This window comes from Amblyomma mixtum, chromosome 1, assembly GCF_055824585.1.
Source record: "Amblyomma mixtum isolate Tamu chromosome 1, ASM5582458v1, whole genome shotgun sequence".
Classification (NCBI taxonomy): Eukaryota; Metazoa; Arthropoda; class Arachnida; order Ixodida; family Ixodidae; genus Amblyomma; species Amblyomma mixtum.
Genome location: NC_143012.1, coordinates 73,359,952 through 73,384,719, shown reverse-complemented (window position 1 = coordinate 73,384,719; position 24,768 = coordinate 73,359,952). Strand labels below are relative to the sequence as shown.

At 54.3% G+C, this 24,768-nt stretch overlaps 1 protein-coding gene and 1 long non-coding RNA gene across 2 annotated transcripts in view; both read right to left on the bottom strand.

The window, feature by feature from the left end:
• Positions 1–24,768, bottom strand: part of LOC149366782 (uncharacterized) — a 44,397-nt gene that overhangs the window by 19,437 nt on the left and 192 nt on the right. Inside the window, exon 2 of the long non-coding RNA XR_016286888.1 lies at positions 6,852–6,950. This is a non-coding gene — a long non-coding RNA (uncharacterized LOC149366782). The remainder of the gene's footprint in view (positions 1–6,851; positions 6,951–24,768) is intronic.
• LOC149366783 (uncharacterized) lies at positions 11,948–24,687 on the bottom strand. The gene is made up of 3 exons (XM_089569153.1): positions 24,468–24,687; positions 21,895–23,006; positions 11,948–11,995 (listed from the first exon to the last, which is right to left on the bottom strand). Exons 1-3 carry the CDS (start codon positions 24,685–24,687, stop codon positions 11,948–11,950), a joined length of 1,380 nt encoding a protein of 459 aa, XP_089425279.1.

The window sequence follows — 24,768 nt, the reverse complement described above, 5'->3', positions numbered from 1 at the left end:
CAGCGCGGCGTCGAAAGCCACCAGCGACCGCGGCGCATCGACTGCGCCATAAACTAAAGACCCGCAACAATTAACAGGCGAGCAAAACGGCCGCTGGGGAATCGGCCGCGGGAGACGAAGTACGAAATGCCCTGCCCACGGAATCCCGCATGAACCGCGCGCCAAAGGACACGCGCTACCACGCAGGTGACTGTAGCGTGGCGATTAGATTCCGGGAGTGGGCAATTCGGACAGGTACTGGAGCGTAAAACACCCCATCGCTATAACCGATCACAAGTAGGGAGCACTGCCCAGCCAAGTTTCCAGACAAAGTCACGTAGATGATCTGGGAGAGGTGTCGACGCTAAACGCGCCCACTGAACCCGGCGCATAGGTGAGCGGCGAGACGCCGGCACAACAGGCAACAATAGCGAGCCCATAATGTCCACCACACGGTCTGCGACGATGTTGACATCAGGTGCTACTGCTGTTACATGCCTGTAAAAGGCCACTGACGAGGCATAGAAAGTGGAAGGTTGCTCTGACTGAGGTCCATGATTAACAGGGGCCGCGGGATCCAAAAAGCGCAAAGAAGGGCCCAAAAAGTACCGAGTCAGGGTTCGCGCCGGAGACGCGTTTCCTAGCAGGATACTCAAAATACCCTTTAAAGCTAACAGCGAGGACGTAACAGACAAATTTGGAAAGGCAAAACCTCCTCTCTCGCGTGGTTGTCCAAGAACAGCACGAGCCACAAGCTCGGTACCGCCTGACCAAAAAAAAAGAAAAAACTGTAGTCTGCACCCGCCTTATGACACGGAGGGGTGGTTTAACAGTATAGCAAAGGTACCAGAAGGCACCGAGAATGCTGACTGAACCAGGTAACGCCTCTCAAGCAGAGGCAGGTCGAATGTCTGCGCCCTTAACACACGAGCTGTAATGTCGTTGACGACCGAAGACCACACACCATCCCATATTCCAGCACAGTCGTAGATCACAAGTAAAATGCGCATCTGCGCGCACCACTGCAAAGGTATTGCAGATGAAATACGAGTCTGGGTAGACCCCACAAAAAAGTAACGACTCTTCGAGTAATTAAGAGCAGCTCCAGACAAGGAGGCGTACTGACGAAAAACATTTAGAGTTTCAAGCAGGCTGCGTTCATCAGCTAAGTACCGAGTGATGTCATCTGCATAAGCAGTGACGCGTACCGCTTCGCTCCCTGGCAAAGCCAGACCTCTAATAAGAGAGTGGCGATTCACTGCCAAGAGGAAAGGCTCTAATGCTAAGACAAACAAAAGGGGGGAGAGCGGACAACCTTGACGGACGCCACGGCGAACATCAAACGCGGTACTTTCCCGGCCATCGAGGAACTGAGTGCTTGAAATATCTCTGTACATCTCTTTAATGAGAAGCACGAAAGAACCTGGGAAACCGAAAGCATCCAGCGTCCCGTAAATATACTCGTGCTCTAAAAAGTCGAACGCCTTCTCTTGATCAAGGGAAACAAGCAGACCCTGTGCGCGCCGCCGTAAAGTATACGTTAGGATGTCTCGCGTTACGGATCGGGGATTCACGAAGGATCGCATGCACTCATTCAGTGAGCTGACCCAGGCATACAGAGCCTCTCGCCAGCTCTACCCCCCACCCCACCCCTCCCTAGATAACAGACACGCAACACTCTGGCGCAGATTACAAACACATACTCTCCCCTCGCCCCTTACCCTAACCCACTATCATCCCTCCTTCCCCACTCCTGATTGCGCCCTATGCCCAGAACCCTTCGCTTCTTCCCTCCACATCCTTTCCCTCTGCCCGGCGGACCCTCCCCCGCGGGACCTAGAGAACCTCAAGACCTGGGAGGACTGGGAGACCCTGCTGCATTCGGAGGACCCGGCCGTGCAGACCATCGCCACCGGCCGTGCTGCCAGTGTTATGGACCTCAGGAACATAAACACTTGAGTGCAGTGGGGTCGTGCGGGGACCCTGGGGCGTGCCCCGAATTCCTTTGTAAATAAAGTTTTCTCTCTCTCTCTCTCTCTCTCTCTCGCGTTACAGAAGATAAACTATGTATTTCACGGCCTGAGATGGAGCAAACCTGGTGGCAGGAAATAAGCAACGGGAGGAGAGACCGCAGACGACGAACGAGTAATTTTGCTAGTACTTTGTAATCTGAATTTAGTAGGGTGATAGGGCGCCAATCTGCCGGACATGTCGAGAAAGGAGACTTTTTAGGAATTAGGACAATGCGGCCTCTTTTGAATGATTCAGGGAAAACTTGCTGAGTGACGCATAATTTTAGCACTTCCGAGAAAATGGGGCTTAGAATATCCCAGAATTCTAAATAGAACTCCACAGGAAGGCCGTCTGGTCCAGGTGCTGAGCCTCGTTTCATGGAGTCCAACGCCTCCTTGATTTCCCTTGTTGGCAGAGCCATAAGGCCGTCATGGAGTTCAGTGGAAACCTGAGGCAAGCCTGCTAAAAATGGGTTTGCAGAAACTACATTGCGATCAAGTAGAAGGGGCGACTGAGCAATACTCCTGAAATGGTTATAAAACGCACTGAAATTCCTGCCACCTGGTTGGGACATAGCCCCTGTCGTAGGTATAAAGGCAGGGGCACCTTGACATCCCTCCTCGCCATCCCACGATCCCTCCACCGAGAGTTCCTCATCAGGCCGCTCCCGAGGAATATGCACCCGTCCCACCATGAGCAGCGCCGCAGAGCCCGTGCGAAGGCACTTCATCGAGCGTACGGCCCCCAGCCGGACGCCGTGTGGGTGGACGCTGCCTGCACGGGTGATGAAGCGACAGCAGCTGTGGTGGACTCCTCTTTATCCGCCCTCCTCACACTACCTCTCCCTTCAGACACGTCACCAGAGGCCGCAGAGGAAGCCGCCACTTCCCTTCCTATAACCCGCACGGAAGCCCGGTACATTTTAAGCGATTCTAAAACTGCGATTCTAAATTTTGCTCGAGGCCGAGTCCATGTCCCTGCTTTTGGCATACTGGACTTGCCCGATGCCCCCCCGCCCTGCCAAGTGGAGCTGATATGGGTACCCGCGCACTCCGGGAATCCCGGAAACGAGGCCGCCAACCTTTTAGCCCGAGGTTCTTTAAACCGGGCTCAGGTGGTCTCTGATCGGGGATTCATGAAGGAGCGCATGCACTCATTCAGTGAGCTGACCCAGGCGCACAGAGCCTTACGCCAGCTCTACCCCCCGCCCCACCCCTCCCTAGATAACAAACACGCAACACTTTGGCGCAGACTACAGACACACACATTCCCTTCACCCCTTACCCTAGCCCATTATCATCCCTCCTTCCCCACTCCGGCATGCACTCTATGCCCAGACCCCTTCGCCTCTTCCCTCCACATCATTTCCCTCTGCCCGGCGGACCCTCCCCCGCGGGACCTAGAGAACCTCAAGACCTGGGAGGACTGGGAGACCCTGCTGCGCTCGGAGGACCCGGCCGTGCAGACCATCGCCACCGGCCGTGCTGCCAGTGTTATGGACCTTCGGAACACACTGTCCGCGAAAGGCTCGTCGGAACATACGCCCTGTCTAACCGACTCGCCGATAACCCGCGACGCCAAGTCCACACAAAGACGTTGCCATAGAGGAGCTCATAAGCGTCCGTGAGCATAAAATGGCTGACTAGGCGGCGCAACTCGCGCGCATTCCAGCCTGGCCAACCCCTACCAGGGCCTTGCACATCGGCGACCGTATCGAGCACGCAGTTGAAATCGCCCAACATCACCATACGTCCTCCAAAAAAATACACATCTAAATCTTCGAGTGTCGATATGTCATACCTTGAGCGCCAAGCTCGCAGCCAAAGCAAGGACAGCTGCTTTCAACGACACCATACTCAAAAGCACAAAAAGAATATCTCATTTTATGCTGCATTCGTTTGATCAGCGTTTTGAAAACCCGTTTATTTCTAAATACTTCTTCAGTTCCTGCACGAAGCCGCTCGTCTTACACAAGTCTTTTTACTGTCCATGCGACCGTGGAGTAGTATATTAGAGCAATAACTGAAAAATTGGCTGTCGTTAGCGAAGGTTAAGCCTGGATATCTCGAAGCGAAAAGCTACGGGAAGGCTGAGGAGGAGCCGCGCATGTAGTGAATACGGTGCTGTCTTAGAAGGTTGCTTTAAAGACATGTACTGTGGCGTGCGTTCCTCTCGGGTGTACACTAAGATATGAGAGACAGGCATTTGCTTTCCTTAAAAGCAATTTTCATTGCATTTCATTTTCTTTAAGGCCCTTAAGGCGCGGTTCGGGTATCCACGAGATATAAGAGAGGCAGGAGTCGTTTGCTTTCCATAAAACCAATACTCTTTTCATTTTCCTCTCCTTACGGCGCGATTAGAGGTTCCTCACGCACTGCTTTCCTTGCTTTATTTTTTTATTTGCGCAGCGTGTGACTTCACCCCTTTCGGGTGTACACCAAGATATGAGAGACGCATTTCCTTTCCTTAAAACCCATTTCATTTCATTTAATTTGGTTAAGGCCCTTACGGCGCGGTTCAAGGTATCCATCGAGATATGTGAGACGGGCGTCGTCTCCTTTCCTTCAAAAAATTTTCCTTCCCTTACGGCGTGGTTCGGGTGTCCACCGTGACGTCACACAGTTCGCGCATGCGCACCTGTGGCTTTTTCTGACGACGGGGCCCACGGTAGCCTCAGTATTCACTAGCCTAGTGAAGGTTTTCGCTTCAAAATAAAATTACCAAAGACACTTTGGTTTGGTTTAACGTCCCAGAGCGACACAGGCTATGAGAGACGCAGCAGTGAAGGGCTACTTAAATTCTTCTTCTTTAACGTGCGCTAACATCGTACAGTACACGGGCCTGTACAATTTCACCTTCATCGAAATTCAACCGCCACGGCCGGGATCGAACCCGCGTCTTTCAGGTCAGCAGCCGAGCACCATATCCACTGAGCCACCGCGGCGGCCGAAGGCACTTCGGAAATTCTAAAGTGTTCTTGGCGAAAGCCTTGTGGTCAACCCAATGCCGCTTCTCCGAATCGTTTCGTTCGTGCCAAATCAGGGTACAACCGATCAACAATACCTGCACCGTAAGCACGCTCCTAAAAGACGACGCACTCGCTCTGGTTCGAGTAGCCACCATCAAACACCAAGGCAAGGACTACGCCGTCGCACCTTACATAGCCCCGCCGGACGGAGCGGTACGAGGAGTCATCTCCAATGCGTACTGGAACGAGACCCCGACAGAGCTCGTGCAAGACCTGATCACCGAAAACCCAGACGTCCTCATCGTGGACGATCGCAGAATCGGCTCCACGCATACTATTTTAATTACGCTCCGCGCTGGACCTGTCCCACGCGCAGTTCTTTATGGGGGAGCCCTCCATAGATGCACACCGTACCGAGGGCATATAGACGCTTGCACGAACTGCCGCGTCCCAGGCCACCGGGCTGATGTGTGTGTCCACCTAAGATCAAATAAGTTTCCCCGCTGCGGGCAGTCCCATCCCAAGGAAGATGTGCCCTCATGCACCCCCAGCTGCATTCTCTGTGGAGGCCCTCATATGACCAGAACAGGGTACTGCAAGGCACGGGGCCGTACACTAGCGTCGCCGAGGAACGCTCTCTCTCCCCCGTCTACATCCCAGCTTTCCCACTGCGATCAAGCCAGCACCGCCAACGGACGCAGCTCGACAGCTTCCCGGTCACCTTCTAGAAGCCGACAGAATGGCAGCAAGAACTCGCGTCTCACCTGGGCATACCGTGTTTCCAGCAATACCACCCGTCAACCCCCCCCCCCCCCCCCCAGTCCTCCCAAGCAGATCCGAGAGACCAGGAACTCAAGGCCTTGCGTGACGAGGTAAGCCGCCTTTCCTCCCTCCTAAGCACACCCGCACCCTCCATGCCCCCTTAACACGCAACCCCTGTCACTAACCCGACCTCATCATTCACTGACACTTCGAGCACCCCTCCTGCAAAGAAGCAGCGCTCCTCAGACGCCACACCCCCTCCCGTGCGCCCAGAAATGGACCCTAAATTAGCAACCCTCGAAGCCAAATTTGAGCACAAAAAGAACTAGACGCCCGCCTCGAGGCCAGAATCAATCACCTTGCCACCACCCTCACAGAAAAACTTGAGCAGCGCATGGACGCTATGCTTACCAAGATGGTGGAACTCTTCGAACATAATCTTACCCATCGCTTCACCCAACTTCAACCCCCTCCATTACCCCCATCCTACCTCCGCAAGTGCAAACCACCTTTCCTGAACAACACATACCAATTGACAGCCTTCTTACTACCGTCCTCAATCCCCCCACTATCCAATATGGCGGGGGGGGGGGGGGGGAGAACTAATTATCCCGAATTCCAGTTGTAAAAAAGTTTTCTCTCTCTCTCCCCATTCTAACTCTGAAATCCCGCGGCTTCCGGGCCAAGCGCGCACCTCTGCAACTTCTCCTTGCCACCATAACACCAACGCCCCACATACTTCTTCTCCAGGAGACTGCACACAGGGCAACCCTTCCCAGCTACAAACCTACACACTCAGATACCACCAACACGCCCAGGGCGTCCACACTCGTCCACCGCAGCCTCACCAACAAAACCTTTCAAATCACCTCTGAGGCGCCCTGCGTTATCACTGAACTTATACATCACACACATTCACTTCCTTCTATAATTATAGCAAACATTACCACCCCCCGTCCCAGCCGACGGCCTAGCTAGAATCACTTCTGCGAAACATACAGAATCTAGCAGGGAAAAATCCCTTACTCATCGGTGGGGACTTTAACAGTCAGCATACTGACTGGGGATACACAACCACGACACATCGAGGTCGCAGCCTCTGGCTGCTCATGCAGAACCTCCAACTCACTGTGCACAACACGTTTCAGACGCCCACGCGGATCGGCAACAGTGTCAGCATGGACACCAGTCCGGACCTGATGCTGAGCCGCTACATCCGCGGTGTTACCTGGAATAGAACACAACATGCACTGCGCAGTTATCATTACATTATACAAATCACTGTTCCATGCAAACCACCTCGTCACGCAAATGCAACAAAGAAACTCATTAACTTGGATGCCATTCGCGCTGCACGCAACGCCCTCCCAGACAATCCCATCGCAGACATCAGTGCATGGGTTCAATCACTTAGGCATGACGTTTACCAGAACACGCGACACATTGAAACTACGACCGAAACTCTTATCCTTGACACACGCCTAGCCCTCCTCTGGGAGGCTTATCACAGCCTCCTGGAACGCTGGAAAGGCAACAAACATAATAGGACACTTAAAAAGCAGCTGGCTGCGCTGCAGGCACAAAGCCAACAACTCTGGCGAGATATGCCCGTCCAACTTGGGCCAGATATGTGACGCCTGTCCAGCAAACGCGCATGGCAACTCCTGCGACACCTCATTGACCCCACACATACCAAATCAGCAACAAAACTCCACGTGACACACCTCACACACGAACGCATTGACGATCCCAACACCCTCCTAGACACACTTCAAACCATGTACACCTCTCTCCAGGTGTCCCCACACCTCTACCCCACTACACAGGAGAAGCAAATCCCACACTAGACACCGACATCACGGAGACGGAAGTCAGAGCGGCCCCCCCTGATTCTTCGCACAAACTCCGCACCTAGTGCAGACCAGATCACACACTCCATGCTCCGTAATCTGGACGGCCAATCGATCACCCAGATTACGGAATACTTAAACCAGTGCTGGAGGGATGGTAACCTCCCGCAGTCCTGGCGCCACGCGATGGTAATAGTCATACCCAAAACCCACAAAACAATTACAATCGAAAACATTCACCCGATTTCGTTAACCTCATGCCTCGGGTGGTGGTGGTGGTGGTGAAAAACATTTATGGGCAATTAAATTTTTTACAGAAAGGTTATTGGGGCAGGAACCTACTGGCCCTTTCCCCTCACAGTAGTAGGTGGAGGCCCTATTCCGGGGTCCCATTGGCCCGAGTTCGTTGAACCAAGGCCTCTTGGCTCTTTAGGTCTTAACAGCCGAGCAGGGCCGCCTGCCAGTCCTCTCTGGAGGGGTTGGGGTTGGGGGGATAGATGGGTTAGATTGACAAGCCCAAACTGGAAGGTGTCAGCCACCTCCCCACACAACTGGCACGCGCCATAAAAGGATGTATTGAAATGTTTAAGCACCGCCGGGCACAGTACATTGTTAGTGAGAATTTTGATGAGGAGGCGCTACTCAGCGCGATCCAGACCCTTACAAGGGGCCGGGTAGCGCCGGTGCTCCTCCTTGTAGTAATCGGTGATTTGTTTGAATGTAATGGCCAGATTGTCTAATTGGGAGTATCCTTCCAAGGACAGGGAGATAGCCCGGGGAGAGAGTGCGCGGGCGGCCTGATTGGCCTGTTCGTTTCCCTGGAGTCCCTGGTGACCGGGGGCCCAAATCAGGTTGCGTGGAGTTGGATCTTCAGATCGACAGCTATATTCCAGTATGCGCCAGGCAGGCGGGGGAGCCCAGCCCAACTCGTAGTTCCGACAGGCCCCTCGCGAGTCGGTGATGATGTGTTTTGACTTGGGATTCGTGAGAGCCAGATCAATGGCAATCTCCTCCGCGTATGTTGCGCTGTAGGCTTTGAAAGTGAGCCCGTTAACTGTGTTTGTGTTGTGTACGACTGCCGCCGTGTACCACCCCCCGTGGCGTAGGCGGGCAACGTCCACATAATACACATGTTGTTGGTTACCATAGTATCGCACCTTCCGCGCGCGCCTGGCGACGACCGCTATGGTCTTCTCTGGACATGTTGCGGGGAAGGGGTCGGACCCGGAGGGCACGTCTCCAGGGTTCTGGCACTCTCTCCCTTTCCTCAATGTGGTAGTCGTGTTTGATGTGTAGCCGGTCCAAGAGGCGGCGAGCGGACGTGGTCTGTGCAAGACGCGTGTATTGGTTGACTAAGTGGGCTTCTCGAAGCTCCCGGAATGTGTTCACCACGCCCAAGGCCAGAAGTCTCTGGTTGGACGTGTCGACCGGGAGATCGAGAGCCCGCTTGATGACTTTCCGCAGGATGACCTCCAGTTGGTCATCATCGTGTTTGCGCAGGTGCAAGTAGGGAGTTGAGTATAGTATTCTACTCGTTACGAAAGCGAGGGCAAGCCGCAGTGCATCTTTGCTTCGTAATCCGCCCCGCTTGTTGGAGACCCGGCGGACCATTCGGCCCACCTGGTCTCCCACCGTGCGAAGTTTGGCTAGGGTGGTGTCGACTCTGCGTTGGTCGTGTATGAAGAGGCCAAGGACGCGGATCTCCTTGGCCCCCCGGATAGGTCGCGAGGGGAGGCTGATGCGAAGCGGAGTTGTGTCCCGAGAAGAGGGACGTAAGTGGACAAATTCTGACTTAGCTGGGGCGCACTGGAGTCCCCAGTAGGACGCGTAGTCGTCGACTAGGGTCGCAGCTGCTTGCAGGCATGACTCCATGTGGCCCAGGTTACCTTGCGTGGCCGAGATTGTAATGTCATCCGCATAAAGAGCGTGATGTATCCGGGCAGAGAAGACAATTTGGAGGGAAGACAAAGCATTGCCAAATTGAAGAGCAGGGGAGACAGGACCGCGCCTTGAGGTGTTCCCCTCGAGCCGATGGTGTATGGCCCGTGTTCCGCATCTTGTATGCGTATATAGGCTTGACGGTCTGTAAGAAATTGACTTATGTAATGGAATGGTTTGCGGCCACAGTTGGTGCCAGAGCCGTATATTCCCTTCGGGAGAGTTCGGCGGTTTTTTGATCTCGCCGCCAGTCTGGCAACTGCTGCACTCGTGTCTGGCAACCCATCACCTCCGCCCCGCCAACGCCATTTTGTGCCGAGGCTGCTCGCGACGCTGTGCAGGCGGTGGTGCTGTCAGCAGTTGCGCTTCCCTTGTGACCGCCCTGCTGCATCTTTGCTGTTTATTCGTGCACTTATCGGCCGTGTAACCTTTCGCGGACCAGCACGGAGATCGCAATGGGAGCCTGCAGCGCAGTGGGCTGCTCGAACTCGCAGAAAAAAGGGTTCGCACTTTACCGTTTCCCGCAAGACGACAAGAATCGAGCACGGCGCCGCGTCCGACATAAGCGTCCGACATAACGAAATGCCGCACGTACGACACCTAAGCGCCTAAAAAACAATGTTCATTTGGTTTATGCGGTTAAAATGAAATAAACTCTCGCAGCCCACAAAGCTGGCACACAACTGCAGATCTGCCGCGAACCAGAACCGCAACACAGAGCGTATTGGCGCACGCCCAGGCAATCCTGCTTTTGAAGCATGTTAAACTCGGCTTCTGTAAGGCTACCTTTCTGTGAACATTCAAATACGCACGTTATTTGCGGTTATTTTCTTCGATAAAAGTTCGCCAGAGGCGCAGCGCTAGCACGCCCGCCAAGGAGAGCTTCGGGCGCCTCGGCACAAAATGGCGGACCGCGCCGCCGCTAAATTTGGATGGCTGTTGGCCCCGCCCCTCCGCCAAACTCTCCCGAAGGGAATATACGGCTCTGGTTGGTGCTACTGAGGTGGTCCAGGATTACTTCATGTTTGACGTTGTCGAATGCGCCTTTAAGATCCAAGGCCTGGACCACCTTTTCTTTGTGGGGACATTCGACAGGGTCTAAAATGTCGTGGTGGAGCTGCAGAAGTATATCCTGTGCTGACTTGTGAGGACGAAAACCGAACATGGTGTCCGCGAAAATGTGCTGAGTTTCGGGATAATCGGAGAGTCTGTCGCGCACCATCGTCTCCATCAGCTTGCGACACAAGACGTGAGGGAGATGGGGCGAAGGTTCTCCACATCGATAGGTTTGCCGGCCTTCGGGATGAAGGTCACGAGAGCCGATTTCCAATCGAGAGGGAGAGGAGTCTCTCCATCCCAAATGCTATTGATTTATTTGAGATGCCTCGGGAAGCTCCTCGAGCATGTTGTGTTAGGGAGACTCACAAGTCACATGGCTGACAACAATCTTTACCCGCATAGCATGGCGGGATTTCGCCCCCATCTATCCCCACAGGACGCTCCAACTCACACATTACCTTTTCGACCCGCTTCTTCCAGGTCGCACGAAGGCAGTCTTAGCTTTATATGTTACCAAAGCTTTTGATCGATATAAACATCAGGCGATCATGACTGCCCTTTTCCCATTGAATGTGGGTGTGCGCAAGTACGCCTACATTCAAGCATTCCTCACTGACCGCATGGCTGAGATACACTTCGGCCCTCTGTCTTCCACCTCCTACACGCTTCAGAGTATCGGCACCCCTCAAGGGTCCGTCCTTTCCCCCTTCCTCTATAACATTACACTCAACCCCCTCGCCTGAAAATTGACAACTATTCCCCACCTGAAGCACACTCTTTATGCCGACGATATCACCCTGTGGACCACCCACAGCAGTGACGGCGGCATACAGAACACCTTACAGGAAGCAGCCACACTCACCCAAAATTACGCACAGATCACCGGACTGTCTTGCTCCCCAGAGAAGTCCGAACTCTTCCTCATCCGGCCTAAGAACCACCGCTGCCCCCGCTCCCCCATTGCCATTGAACTGAATGGTGACCCGGTACCTGAGCTTGGTACCCTCCGTGTATTGGGCCTCCAAATCCAGAACGATGGCAAAAACACCACCACCCTCAAGAAACTCAAGCAGGTTGTAGGCGCCATATCGCATCTCATCCGCAGAGTTTCGGGACATCATAGAGGCATGAAGGAGCGCTACCTATGTCGCCCCATTCATGCCTTTGTCTTCAGCCATGTGCTGCACGGTACCCCATATTTACAACTATCCAAACATGACATAAACGCTTTGGATGCTTTGATTTGCAAGGCATTCAAGGTATTGAATTGAATTGAATTGATTTATTTTCATATAATACACATACATGAGGAGATGGGAGAAAAAGCCGCTATAATGCAGCTTGACTAGGCTCCCATGCCCTATACAAGAGCAGAGCATCAGCAACTAATATACATGTCAATGAGGCAAACAAATACATGGTTCATCTGCAACCAGTAAAAAAGAAAGAACACAGTTAAAAAAATAGGAATTAGCAAATGCGCATAGTCAAATTGTAAAAAAAATAAATGAAAAACAAAGTTTGCAATGAAAAAAAACCACAGGAAATAGCAAATGCACACCACATTTGTCATGTTGGAGCATTTTCATAATTTTATGGATGTGGAGAGGTACATGACAGCTCTACATGACAGCTCTTCATCTTCCCCTCAACACACCCACAGGCAGATTACTAGGCCTGGGCCTCCACAACACAATTAGGGAACTGGTGGAGGTCCACCGACATGCCCAATACATCAGGCCAACACAAACCTCCACAGGTCGGTATATCCTGGACTCCCTCGGAATCAGAAAACCAGCCAACGACCCAACCCTCCTCGCCATGCCACAGCCCCTTCACCTGGAGCTGCTCAGCAGGCCGCTCGCGAAGAATATGCACCCATCCCACCATGAGCAGCACCGCAGAGCGCGTGCGAAGGCACTCCATCGAGCGTACGGCTCCCAGCCGGACGCCGTATGGGTGCAAGCTGCCTGCAGAGGTGATGAAGCGACAGCAGCTGTGGTGAACTCCTTTTTATTCGCCCTTCTCACACTACGTCTCCCTCCAGACACCTCCCCAGAGGCTGCAGAGGAAGCCGCCATTGCACATGCTATCACCCGCACGGAAGCCCGGTACATTTTAAGTGATTCTAAAGCTGCGATTCTAAATTTTGCTCGAAGCCAAGTCCATGTTCCTGCTTTTGGCATACTGGACTGGCCCGGTGCACCCCCAACCCGCCAGGTCGAGCTGATATGGGTGCCTGCGCACTCCGGGAATCCCGGAAACGAGGCTGCCAACCTTTTAGCCCGAGGTTCTTTAAACCGGGCTCAGGTGGCCTCGGATCGGGGATTCACGAAGGAGCGCATGCACACATTCAGTGAGCTGACTCAGGCCTACAGAGCCTCACGCCAGCTTAACCCCGTGCCCCACTCCTCTCTAGATAACAAACAAGCAACACTCTGGCGCTGACTACAGACACACTGTCGCCCCTTACCCTAGCCCACTATCATTCCTCCTTCGCCACTTCGGCATGCGCCCTATGATCAAAACTCTTCGCCTTCTCCCTCCACATCATTTCCCTCTGCCCGGCGAACCCTTCCACGCGGGACCTAGATAACCTGAAGACCTGGGAGGACTGGAGACCCTGCTGCGCTCGGAGGATCCGGCCGTGCAGACCATCGCCACCGCCCGGGCTGCCAGTGTTGTGGACCTTAGGAACATAAACAGTTGAGTGCAGTGGGGTCGTGTGGGACCCTGGGGCGTGCCCCGAATTCTTCTTCAAATAAAGTTTCTCTCTCTCTCTCTCTGAATCCCCGAAACAAGTTACAGTCAATAGGAATGGGTTTCCCTCGTGCGCACGTGAAACTTGCTGGCTGGTAGGCGACGCGATCGGGGGTCTTGAGCTTGAAGAAACTTATTGGTATCAAGATAACTGTGGAGGGATTAGTGGTCCACTAATAGAGGGCGACCTCTCCCCCTCCGTGCAAAAGCTTGGCTTGGCTGTTCTTTTCGTCCTGCCTCATTACTGTTAGCCAGGCCTCCTTTGAGGAAACCTGTAGAAGGGTCTTTTGAAGGTGTTTCTTTACATTCCGACAGGATGTGGTGATGAGTTGTGGTCATGACTATCGCAGTTGGGTGTGTTTATGGTTTGGTTTATGGCCGTTTAACGTCTCAAAGCAACTCAGACTGTGAGAGAGACCGCAGTGAAGGTTCCGGTAATTTTGACTATCTGGAGCTGTTTAATTTGCATTGTCTTCGCACAGCATACGGGCCTGTAGAATTTTGCCTCCGTTTAATTTCGACCACAGTAGCCGGGATCGAACCCGCGTCTTTCGGGAAAGCAGCCAAGTTCCACAACTGCTGAGCCACCGCGGGGGCAATTGGGATGTGTGCATTAAGGAGTGTTCGGCTCTCCACATACAAATCACTGTCCCGTACAAACCACCCCGTCACGCAAATACAACACACAAACTTATTAACTGGGATGCCTTTCGCGCTGTACGCACCGCCCTCCCAGTCAGTCCCATCGCGGACATCGACGCATGGGTGCAATCACTCAGGCATCACGTTCACCACAACACGCGACATATTGAAACTGCAACCGAAACCCCTACACTCTACACACGCCTAGCCCACCTCTGGGAAGCTTATCACAGCCTTCTGGAACGCTGGAAAGGCAACGAACTTAACAGGACACTTAAAAAGCGGCTGGCCGCGCTGCAGACACAAATCCAACAACACTGTGAGGAGCTCTGCCGGTCCAACTTAGTACAGATATGTGACGGCATCGCAGGAAACCTGTCCAGCAAATGCGCATGGCAACTCCTCCGACACCTCATTTACCCCACACGCACCAAATCAGCAACACAGCACCACGTTACACGTCTCACACACGAACACATTGACGATTCCGACACCCTCCTAGACACACTTCAAAACATGTACACCTCTCCAGGCGCACCCACACCTCTACCCCACTACACAGGATAAGCAAATCCCACACTCGACACCGACATCACGGAGAGGGAAGTCAGAGCGGCCCTCATGATTTTCCGCGCCAACTCCGCACCTGGTGCAGACCAAATCACAAACTCCATGCTCCGTAATCTGGACGACCGATCCAGCACCCAGATTACGAAATACTTCAACCAGTGCTGGAGGGAGGGTAGCCTCCCGCAGTAGTGGCGCCACGCGAAGGTAATATTCATACCCAAACCCAACAAACCACTCACCATTCAAAACCTTCGCCCGAGTTCGCTAACCTCATGCCTCGGGAAGCTCCTCGAGCATGTTGTGTTAGCGAGACTCACAAGTCACATGGCGGACAACAATCTTTACCAGCATAGCATGGTAGGATTCCGCGCCCATCTATCCGCACAGGACGCCATGCTGCAACTCACACACGACCTTTTTGACCCGCTTCTTCCAGCTCACACCAAAGCAGTGTTAGCTTTGGATCTTTCCAAAGCTTTTGATCCCATGGAACATCAGGCGATCATGACTGCTCTATCCCCATTGAATGTGGGTGAGCGCACGTATGCCTACATTCAAGCATTCCTCACTGACCGCACGGCTGACATACACTTCGGCCCTCTGTCTTCTCCCTCCTACACGCTTCAGAGTATCGGCACCCCTCAAGGGTCCGTCCGTTCCCCCTTTCTCTTTAACTTTACCCTCGTCCCCCTTGCTCGAAAATTGGCAACTATTCCCCACCTGAAGCACACTCTTTTTGCCGACGATATCACCCTGTGGACCACCCACGGCAGTGACGGCGACATAGAGAACACCTTACAGGAAGCAGCCACCCTCACCCAAAATTACGCACGGACCATCGGACTGTCTTGCTCCCCAGTGAAGTCCGAACTACTCCTCATCCGTCCTAAGAACCACCGCGGTCCCCGCTCCCCCATTGTCATTGAACTGAATGGTGACCCGGTACCTGAGGTTGACACCCTCCGTGTATTGGGCCTGCACATCCAGAACGATGGCAAAAACACCACCACTCTGAAGAAACTCAAGCAGGTTGTAGGCGCGATATCGCACCTCATCCGCAGGGTTTCGGGACATCATAGAGGCATGAAAGAGCGTGACCTATGTCCCCTCATTCATACCCTCTTCCTCAGCCGTGTGCGGTACATCTCCTATACTTACAACTATCCAAACATGACATAAACGCTTTGGATGCTTTCTTTCGCAAGGCATTCAAAGTAGCACTTCATCTTCCTCTCAACACAGCCACAGACAGATTACTAGGCTTGGGCAGCCACAACACGATCGGGGAACTGGTGGAGGCCCACCGACAGGCCCAATACATCAGGCTCACAAAAACCTCCACAGGTCGGTATATCCTGGACTCCCTCGGAATCAGAATGCCTGCCAACGACCCAACCTTCCTCGCCATCCCACGATCCCTTCACCGGGAGCTTCTCATCAGGCCGCTCCCGAGGAACTTGCACCCGTCCCACCATGAGCAGTGCCGCAGAGCCCGTGCGAAGGCACTCCATCGAGCGTACGGCTCCGAGCCGGACGCCGTATGGGTGGACGCTGCCTGCACGGGTGATGAAGCGACAGCAGCTGTGGTGGACTCCTCCTTATCTGCCCTCATCACACTACCTCTCCCTCCCGGCACCTCCCCAGAGGCTGCAGAGGAAGCCGCCATTGCACTCGCAATCACCCGCACGGAAGCCCGGTACATTTTCAGTGATTCAAAAACTGCGATTCTTAACTTTGCTCGAGGCCGAATCCATGTCCCTGCTTTTGGCATACTGGACTCGCCCGATGCACCCCCGCCCCGCCAAGTGGAGCTGATATGGGTGCCTGCGCACTCCGGGAATCCCGGAAACGAGGCCGCCAACCTTTTAGCCCGAGGTTCTTTAAACCGGGCTCAGGTGGCCTCGGATGCGGGATTCACGAAGGAGCGCATGCACTCATTCAGTGAGCTGACCCATGTATACAGAGCCTCACGCCAGCTCTACCCTCCGCCCCACCCCTCCCTAGATAACAGACACGCAACACTCTGGCGCAGATTACAGACACACACTCTCCCCTCGCCCCTTACCCTAGCCCACTATCATCCCTCCTTCCCTACTCTGGAATGCGCCCTATGCCCAGAACCGTTCGCTTCTTCCCTCCACATCCTTTCGCTCTGCCCGGCGGACCCTCCCCCGCGGGACCTAGAGAACCTAAAGACTTGGGAGGACTGGGAGACCCTGCTGCGCTCGGAGGACCCGGCCGTGCAGACCATCGCCACCGGCCGGGCTGCCAGTGTTATGGACCTCAGGAACATAAACACTTGAGTGGAGTGAGGTCGTGCGGGGACCATGTTGCGTGCCCCGTATTCCTGTTGTAATAAAGTTTTCTCTCTCTCTCTCTCCACCAGAATGAGTCGACCCTGCTCGATCTCTCAGCCCATACCAATATACAGACTGAATTCAGTTACCTTTACCGGTGAGCTTCAGCAGCGATTTGTTCGCACTTAAACTGGCAATACTACAATGATATGACAGTTTCGAAGAGGACAAATAAGAGGGTTGTGGCATACTGAAGAGAAAAATCCACGGTACGAAGCGTATCGCATGATAAGCGCTGCATTCGCAATCAAAGCCGGTCAGCTGCTTTCAAAGACGCCATATTTAAAAGCGCAAAAAGAATGACTGATTTTGCGCTCCATTCAATTGATTAGCATTTTGAAAATGCGCTTATTTCTAAATACTTTTGCAGTTCCTGCACGAAGCCGCTCGTCGTACGCATATCTTTTTACTGTCAATGTGACCGTGGATTAGTATACTAGAGCAATAACTAAAAATGATTCAGTGGCTTAACTTTAGTTAAGCCTGGATATACAAACGAAAAGCTTCAGTTACGCTTGGTTTGACGTTCGCGCACAGTGCACTGGGAGCACCACGATAAGGGTGGAGACGTTCGGCCGTCCACACACTGGCTGTACGGAGGCGGAAGAGAAGACGGAAAAGAACGCGGTTAAAAAGGAGCGTCTAGAGAAGCTCTACTCCCGCCCCACCCCTCCCTATATAACAAACACGCAACGCTCTGGCCCAGACTACAGACACACTCTCTGCCCTCACCACTTACCCTAGCCCACTATCATCCCTCCTTCCCCACTCCAGCATGCGCCTTATGCCCAGAACCCTTCGCCTCTTCCCTCCACATCCTTTCCCTCTGCGCGGCGGACCCTCCACCGCGGGACCTAGAGAACCTCGTGGTAGGTAGGAAAGACTTTTATTGCTCTAGAAAGGTGCTAGTAGCAGACGAGAAAGAAGAGGTCCATCTTCCTTCTTCTCACAGGGTCGGTGCCCCTATTCGAGGGCTCCGCTGAGCTTCGCTGCTCGTTGGGCGTGCTGGATCAGACCTTGTTGGCAACCCAGATCGCCGCTGGAGAGCTGGCTCTCCCACTGTTCTGCACTCGGGTCTTTGCGAAAGCTGTCGTTTTTACTGCATTCCCACGTGATGTGGTACAACGATGGTTTGCTGCCACACCACGGGCAAGTGTCCCGATATTGCGTCGGGTAAATCTTGCTAAGGATATGCAGGTTTGGGAATGTTCCTGTCTGCAATCTTCGCCAATACACTGCCTCTAGTTGATTTAGATCAGGATGAGGCGGCGGATAGCGGATCCGTACCCCCTTATAGTAGTTGAGAATGTCTGAGTACGTAGGGCTGACTCGGTCGGGTAGATCGTCCGATTGGGAGTAAGCTCGGCTCGTATACCCTCGAGCTATCTCGTCGGCGCGTTCGTTCCCCGCTATGTCGGTGTGTCCTGGCACCCAGTAAATGCTATGTGTGACTTTTGGTGGGGTGGCGCTCTGGAGGAGCCGGAGCGCGGCGCGACCTATGCGGCCGTTCATGTAGTTACGGCACGCTTCTCTCGAATCTGTAAGGATGGTAAGGGACATGTTGCTTCGATAACCGGCTACCGCCGCTAGAGCTACGGCCAGCTCCTCCCCTTCAGTTACCGTGCAATCCCTCACTGAGGCGCTAGCTAATTCCTTTAAGTTCGAATCAATAACTACCGCCACTGTGCTGTTATGTGAGCTTCCTGTATACAGAGCCGCGTCCGTGTATACCGTTGTGGATTTTGTAGCTAGATTTTGTTGTACATACCTCGCCCGGGCTGCCCTACGGGCCGCATGCAAGTTGGGGTCCATGTTCCGGGGAAGGGAGCGAACCTTTAGCGTCTTGCTTATTGCGTCCGGTATGCTCGCAGTACGATTCTCGAATTCCGCAGTTCGGCCTAGCCCCAGTCGCCTAAGGAGCGAGCGCCCCGTAGGAGTCTGCTGGAGCCTAGCTAACTGCGTGACCAGTTGGGCTTCTTTGATCTCTTCGAAGGTGTTGTGAATTCCAAGAGCCAGTAGTTGTTCGTTGGAGGTGTTCATTGGTAGATGCAGGGCTGTCTTGTAAGCTTTGCGGAGTATGGTATCTGCACTATCCACTTCTCCTTTGTTGAGGTTGAAGTACGGGAGGGCGTAACCCACGCGACTGACCACCAGGCTCTGAACCAGGCGCAGGGTATCCCCCTCTCGCATGCCGCTCCGCTTCTGCGACACGCGCGTGATCATTCTGGCGACCTGAGTGGTCGATTGCTTGAGAAGGCCGAGCGTATGGCCGCATCGTTGGTTGCTCTGCAGCCACATTCCCAAGACTCGTATCTTGTCTCGTTCGGGAATTAGCTGTCCTTCGAGGGAGACATTTAGGGACCCTTCCTTGTGTTTCCCTTTGTGGACTCGCAGGAGTTCTGATTTTTCGGTGGAGCAGGCGAGGCCTCGTGCACTGACATATTCTTCCACGCAGGTAGCCGCTGCTTGCAGTCGTTCTTCTTTCTGGCCGAGCGACCCAGTAGTAACCCAGACCGTGACGCCGTCAGCGTATATTGCGTGCTGTATGCCTTCGATCTTCTCGAGTTGTCTCGCGAGGCCGATCATGGCCACGTTGAAAAGTAGTGGCGAGATGACGGACCCTTGAGGTTTGCCTTTGTTGGGGGTCGAAAATTTAGCGCTGCGAAGGTCTCCGAGCCCAACCGTTGCAGTGCGGTTGGAGAGAAAGGCCTTCACGTAGCTGTGAATCTTCTCGCCGCAGTGGAGGTTGTCAAGTCCTTCCATTACAGCCGTGTGGCTAACGTTGTCAAAGGCTCCTTTGATGTCGAGGGCCAAAACCACGTTCTCGCCTACGCTCGGGACGTTGGTGAGGACTTCCTCTTTGAGTTGTAAGAGGACGTCCTGGGTGGAGAGGTGGGCTCGGAAGCCGAACATACTGTGGGGGTACAGGTCTTCGTCTTCCATGTAGCTTTGGAGCCTCCGAGTAACGACTCGCTAGTAGAGCTTGCCTAGGCAGGAGGTGAGTGAGATAGGTCGGAGATTTTCGATCTGGGGTTTCTTACCCGGTTTGGGGATCATTACGACCTCTGCATGCTTCCACTCTTCAGGAACCGTTCCTGCGGCCCAGTGCCCGTTGAGGAAGGTGGTCAGTTGGTCGACCGCCTCGTCGCAGAGGTTGCGTATGAGTGCGTTCTGGATCTTGTCTGCTCCCGGCGCAGTGTTGCGCGTGCATGCCTTTATGGCAGCGAACACTTCTTCCCTGGTGATTGGCCTGTCTAAGTGGGTGTTCGGTTTCCCCAGGTATGGTTTCGCGTATGCCGCAGGCAAGGTCGTGCCGTAGCATTTCTCTTTGGCCTTATCTAGCAGTTCCTCTTCCGTACCCTCGAAGGTGTGGACGAGTCTGCGGATAGCTTTCCCGCTTTCGGCCCTGGCTTGGGTAGGGTCGAGGAGGGTCTTGAGTATACGCCACGTTTTCGCCGTGCTGAGGGTGCCGTCCAGCGAGCTACTGAACTGCTGCCAGCTCTGCCTGGCCAGTTGGGTCGCGTACTCCTCCGCCATCTTGGTGACTTCTGCGATCTTGAGCTTGAGCTTCCTGTTAAAGCGCTGCTTCTTCCAGCGCTTGGTGAGTCCTCGACGTGCCTCCCATAGCCTGATGAGCCGAGGGTCCACCTCTGGTGTTTGCTCGGTGCGATCCACTTCGTGAGTGTACCGCTTCTGGATGTCTTTAAGTTGTTGGCACCAATCATCTATGGAAGTAATCCCCCCTTCCAGGTCCGCGCAAGCCTTGCGGAAAGCCGGCCAGTTGGTGATCTTGGCTGTGCCGAGCTTGCGCTTGATGTTGGTGGCTGTTATCGTGGTCTTCAGAATATAGTGGTCACTGCCTAGGTTCTCCAGCAGATTCTCCCACGTTGCGTGCTTCACTCCCCTGACAAACGTTAAGTCCGGAGACGTATCCGGGCAGATCGAAGTGCCAAGGCGCGTGGGTTGAAGTTCGTCTGTTAAGAGGGTACATTGGATCGCTTCCGCCGCGTCCTCGACCTGTATACCTTTGTGATTATTAGTGGGGTATCCCCATTGCTGTCCGCGAGCGTTGAAGTCGCCTACAATGAGCAACGAGTTGCTTTTCACAAGTTTGCTGGCCCCTAGAAAGAGTGTGTCAAAATTCGCGTCCCGCTGGCGAGGCGGGCTATAGAGGTTTACGATAAAGACACTCTTTTCCTTACGCTTCTTTTTGGGAATAATTTCCGTCACTAAGTGTTCAATTTTGGTGTTGGGAATTGGGTCATGGGCTATGGCTACCAACTTTTTGCTGACCAAGGTTGCCGTGCGTCCGCTATCGTAGCACGTATATCCCCTGAGTGACGGTGTCGTGTTAGTTTCCTGTAAAGCTATTATATCGGGTGTGGAGCCTTGCGTATGTAAAAACTGCATTAGGAGTCCCTGCTTTTGGCGGTACCCCCTGCAGTTCCATTGCCAGATTTCTAGTTGAGTTTGTTTAGCCATGGTTTTGGGCATTGTTCTGATTGGAGCCTTCAGCTCCGAAACGGCGCTCGTGTATGAGCCTGTCCCGGGCCTCGTTTGTTATTCGTTGCGTATTTTGACTTTTGACGTGGTTGCGGAAACTTTGGTCCTGCAACGCAACTTTTTGCTGTAGTAATGTGACGTTCTGTTCTGACAGGTTGAGTTGGACCTGCATGGCATCTAATCTTGCATGAGTTTGGCGGAACTGTCCTTCGGTGCGAATCATGAAATCATCCATGCGCTGCATGAAAGCTCTTAATTCTTCGGGGTTCACTGCTAAGGGGGTTGGAGATCGTTGCACTTCGGCCGCCGGGGTCGGGGGCCGCGGTACGTGCCCTGTTCTCTGAGCCTGCATCTCTTTAATGAGGTCATCGATTTTTTTTCGGAGATGTGCATTCTCCTCTCTTAGTGCTTTAATTTCTTTCGAGTTACGCGTAATATTATCTTGATCCGAGTGCGGAATCAGTGGGTTTGGAGAGCCCGCTCCCCAGCTCACCTTGACGCCACCCTTCTTCTGTTGTTTCTGCGGCGGTTGCTGCTGCTGCTGCTTCGGCTTGGCCGTTGACAGGTTGAGCGGCGGGAAAGAGTCATCCCTAGATCGGCTCTGGCTGCGATCTCGCACGGTGCTAGGGCCTCGGCTCGAGGAGCGGCCATGGTCCCGCTCCGAGCTAAGCCACCTGGGTCGGCGCTCTCGACTCAGGTGCGGGTTCCGCTGCTGCTGCTGCGGTTGTTGCTGCTGCGGCAGTTGTTGTTGTTGCTGCTGCTGCTGCTGCTGCTGCTGCTGCCATTGTTGTTTCCGGGACTGCCGGCCGCCGGTCGTGCTGCCCCGGAGCTCGTCAGTAGTCTTCAGGCGTCGACGACACTCCCTGGTGACGTGGTCGCCTTCGCACACCATGCATTTGGCCTTGCACGGGTGACCTTCTGGTGGGTCGTGAGTGCCGCACGTCCTGCAGAGCTTGGTGTTCGGCGTTGGACAGACGTCCGAACGATGGCCTTGCTCTCCGCACACGTAGCAGATCTGCCTCGTAGGACGATACGGGTAGGTCTTGAATTCTCCGGAGCGGTAGATGACCCACTGCGGGATATACGGGCCGTCGAACGTGATGAGCGCCGTTTCCGACTTGCCCAGCATTCTCGCTTCCAGGATCTTCACTCCTTGGGATCGAAGCCGCAGCCTCGATTTCAGTAGGGCCGGTGATTGCCCCGGCATGACGCCGTGGATTACCGCACGCTTCAGGTCGTCCGGTAGGGCTGGATAGGTGTTGGTCGCATAGGTCTGGTCATTGATCGTGAGCTTCTCGATCTTCCTGAGCACGTCGCCGATGTCCAGGTCGGGCGTGCTCGCAATCATGATGTTCGATCCGGGCCGGAGTCTCATGATGAAGTCTTCTTCCTTGATCTTTCCTCCGCTGGCCGCGACGAGTGCTTGCGTTGCCTGGTCGACATGGATTTCACTGATTTTTAGGCCTCCCTTGGGGCGATAAATGATCTTGATATCATCCTTCGGTAGCGGCGGCGGACGTGGCCTTATCTGCCGCTGCGCTCCGGCCAGATGTGGTTTTAATGTAAAGCGCGGCACGCCACTCGCTTGCGTCTCTGCTCCGCCAGCTGCGGCTGTCGGCGCTATCTTGTTTGCTTCTTCTCGGGGATCGCCTGGCCCCTTATCGCACCTCATCCGCAGGGTTTCGGGACATCATAGAGGCATGAAGGAGCGCGACCTATGTCGCCTCATTCATGCCTTTGTCCTCAGCCGTGTACTGTACACTACCCCATACTTACAACTATCCAAACATGACATAAACGCTTTGGATGCTTTGATTCGCAAGGCATTCAAGGTAGCACTTCATCTTCCCCTCAACACACCCACAGACAGATTACTAGGCCTGGGCCTCCACAACACGATCGGGGAACTGGTGGAGGCCCACCGACAGGCCCAATACATCAGGCTCACAAAAACTTCCACAGGTCGGTATATCCTGGACTCCCTGGGAATAAAAATACCGGCCAACGACCCAACCCTTCTCGCCATCCCACGATCCCTTCACCGAGAGCTTCTCATCAGGCCGCTCCCGAGGAATATGCACCCGTCCCACCATGAGCAGCGCCGCAGAGCCCGTGCGAAGGCACTCCATCGAGCGTACGGCCCCCAGCCGGACGCCGTATGGGTGGACGCTGCCTGCACGGGTGATGAAGCGACAGCAGCTGCGGTGGACTCCTCTTCATCCACCCTCCTCACACTACCTCTCCCTCCAGATACGTCCCCAGAGGCTGCAGAGGAAGCCGCCATTGCACTTGCTATAACCCGCACGGAAGCCCGGTATATTTTAACTGACTCTAAAACTGCGATTCTAAATTTTGCTCGAGGCCGAGTTCATGTCCCTGCTTTTGGCATACTGGACTCGCCCGATGCACCCCCGCCCCGCCAAGTGGAGCTGATATGGGTGCCTGCGCACTCCGGGAATCCCGGAAACGAGGCCGCCAACCTTTTAGCCCGAGGTTCTTTAAACCGGGCTCAGGTGGCCTCGGATCGGGGATTCACGAAGGATCGCATGCACTCATTCAGTGAGCTGACCCAGGCATACAGAGCCTGTCGCCAGCTCTACCCCCCGCCCCACCCCTCCCTAGATAACAGACACGCAACACTCTGGCGCAGATTACAAACACATACTCTCCCCTCGCCCCTTACCCTAACCCACTATCATCCCTGCTTCCCCACTCCTGCTTGCGCCCTATGCCCAGAACCCTTCGCTTCTTCCCTCCACATCCTTTCCCTCTGCCCGGCGGACCCTCCCCCGCGGGACCTAGAGAACCTCAAGACCTGGGAGGACTGGGAGACCCTGCTGCATTCGGAGGACCCGGCCGTGCAGACCATCGCCACCGGCCGTGCTGCCAGTGTTATGGACCTCAGGAACATAAACACTTGAGTGCAGTGGGGTCGTGCGGGGACCCTGGGGCGTGCCCCGAATTCCTTTGTAAATAAAGTTTTCTCTCTCTCTCTCTCTGGCCCCTTCGAGCCTTTCTTCGAGCCTTTCCTTTTTAGGCGCCGTTTGTAAGAAACAAGCTCCCAACGATCCATGTCTTCGTCTTGCAGTGAGTCGATGTCGGCCCCGTCGTCCCGCTGCGGTGGCGAGGTCTCCATGGCCTCGGTCACTGCGTCCCCGAGTCCGGGGCTCGCATTGACCGGCGACGCGGCAGGAGATTCGTCCGTACCTTCAATATTCGCCGAACCTAGGGCCGAGGTCCGGGTAGGTTCATTCATGATAGGGTCGTCAGCGTCCCGGGGTTCCATGCTGGCCGATGTCTAGACACGCAAGCACCGCACGGGGCCGCCCCGGGAGCGCGCTAGGCCTACGCTAAGCTCAGCGCTCCC

Excerpts from the sequence above, each read along its gene's own strand:
- LOC149366783 (XM_089569153.1), bottom strand. The coding sequence starts at position 24,687 with ATGGAACCCCGGGACGCTGACGACCCTATCATGAATGAACCTACCCGG. Across the intron at positions 23,007-24,467 it reads GCAAGACGAAGACATGGATC|CTGGCGGAGCAGAGACGCAA; the intron begins GTTGGGAGCTTG and ends CGACAGCCGCAG. Across the intron at positions 11,996-21,894 it reads AGAAGAAGGGTGGCGTCAAG|ATGAACCATGTATTTGTTTG; the intron begins GTGAGCTGGGGA and ends TACTGGTTGCAG.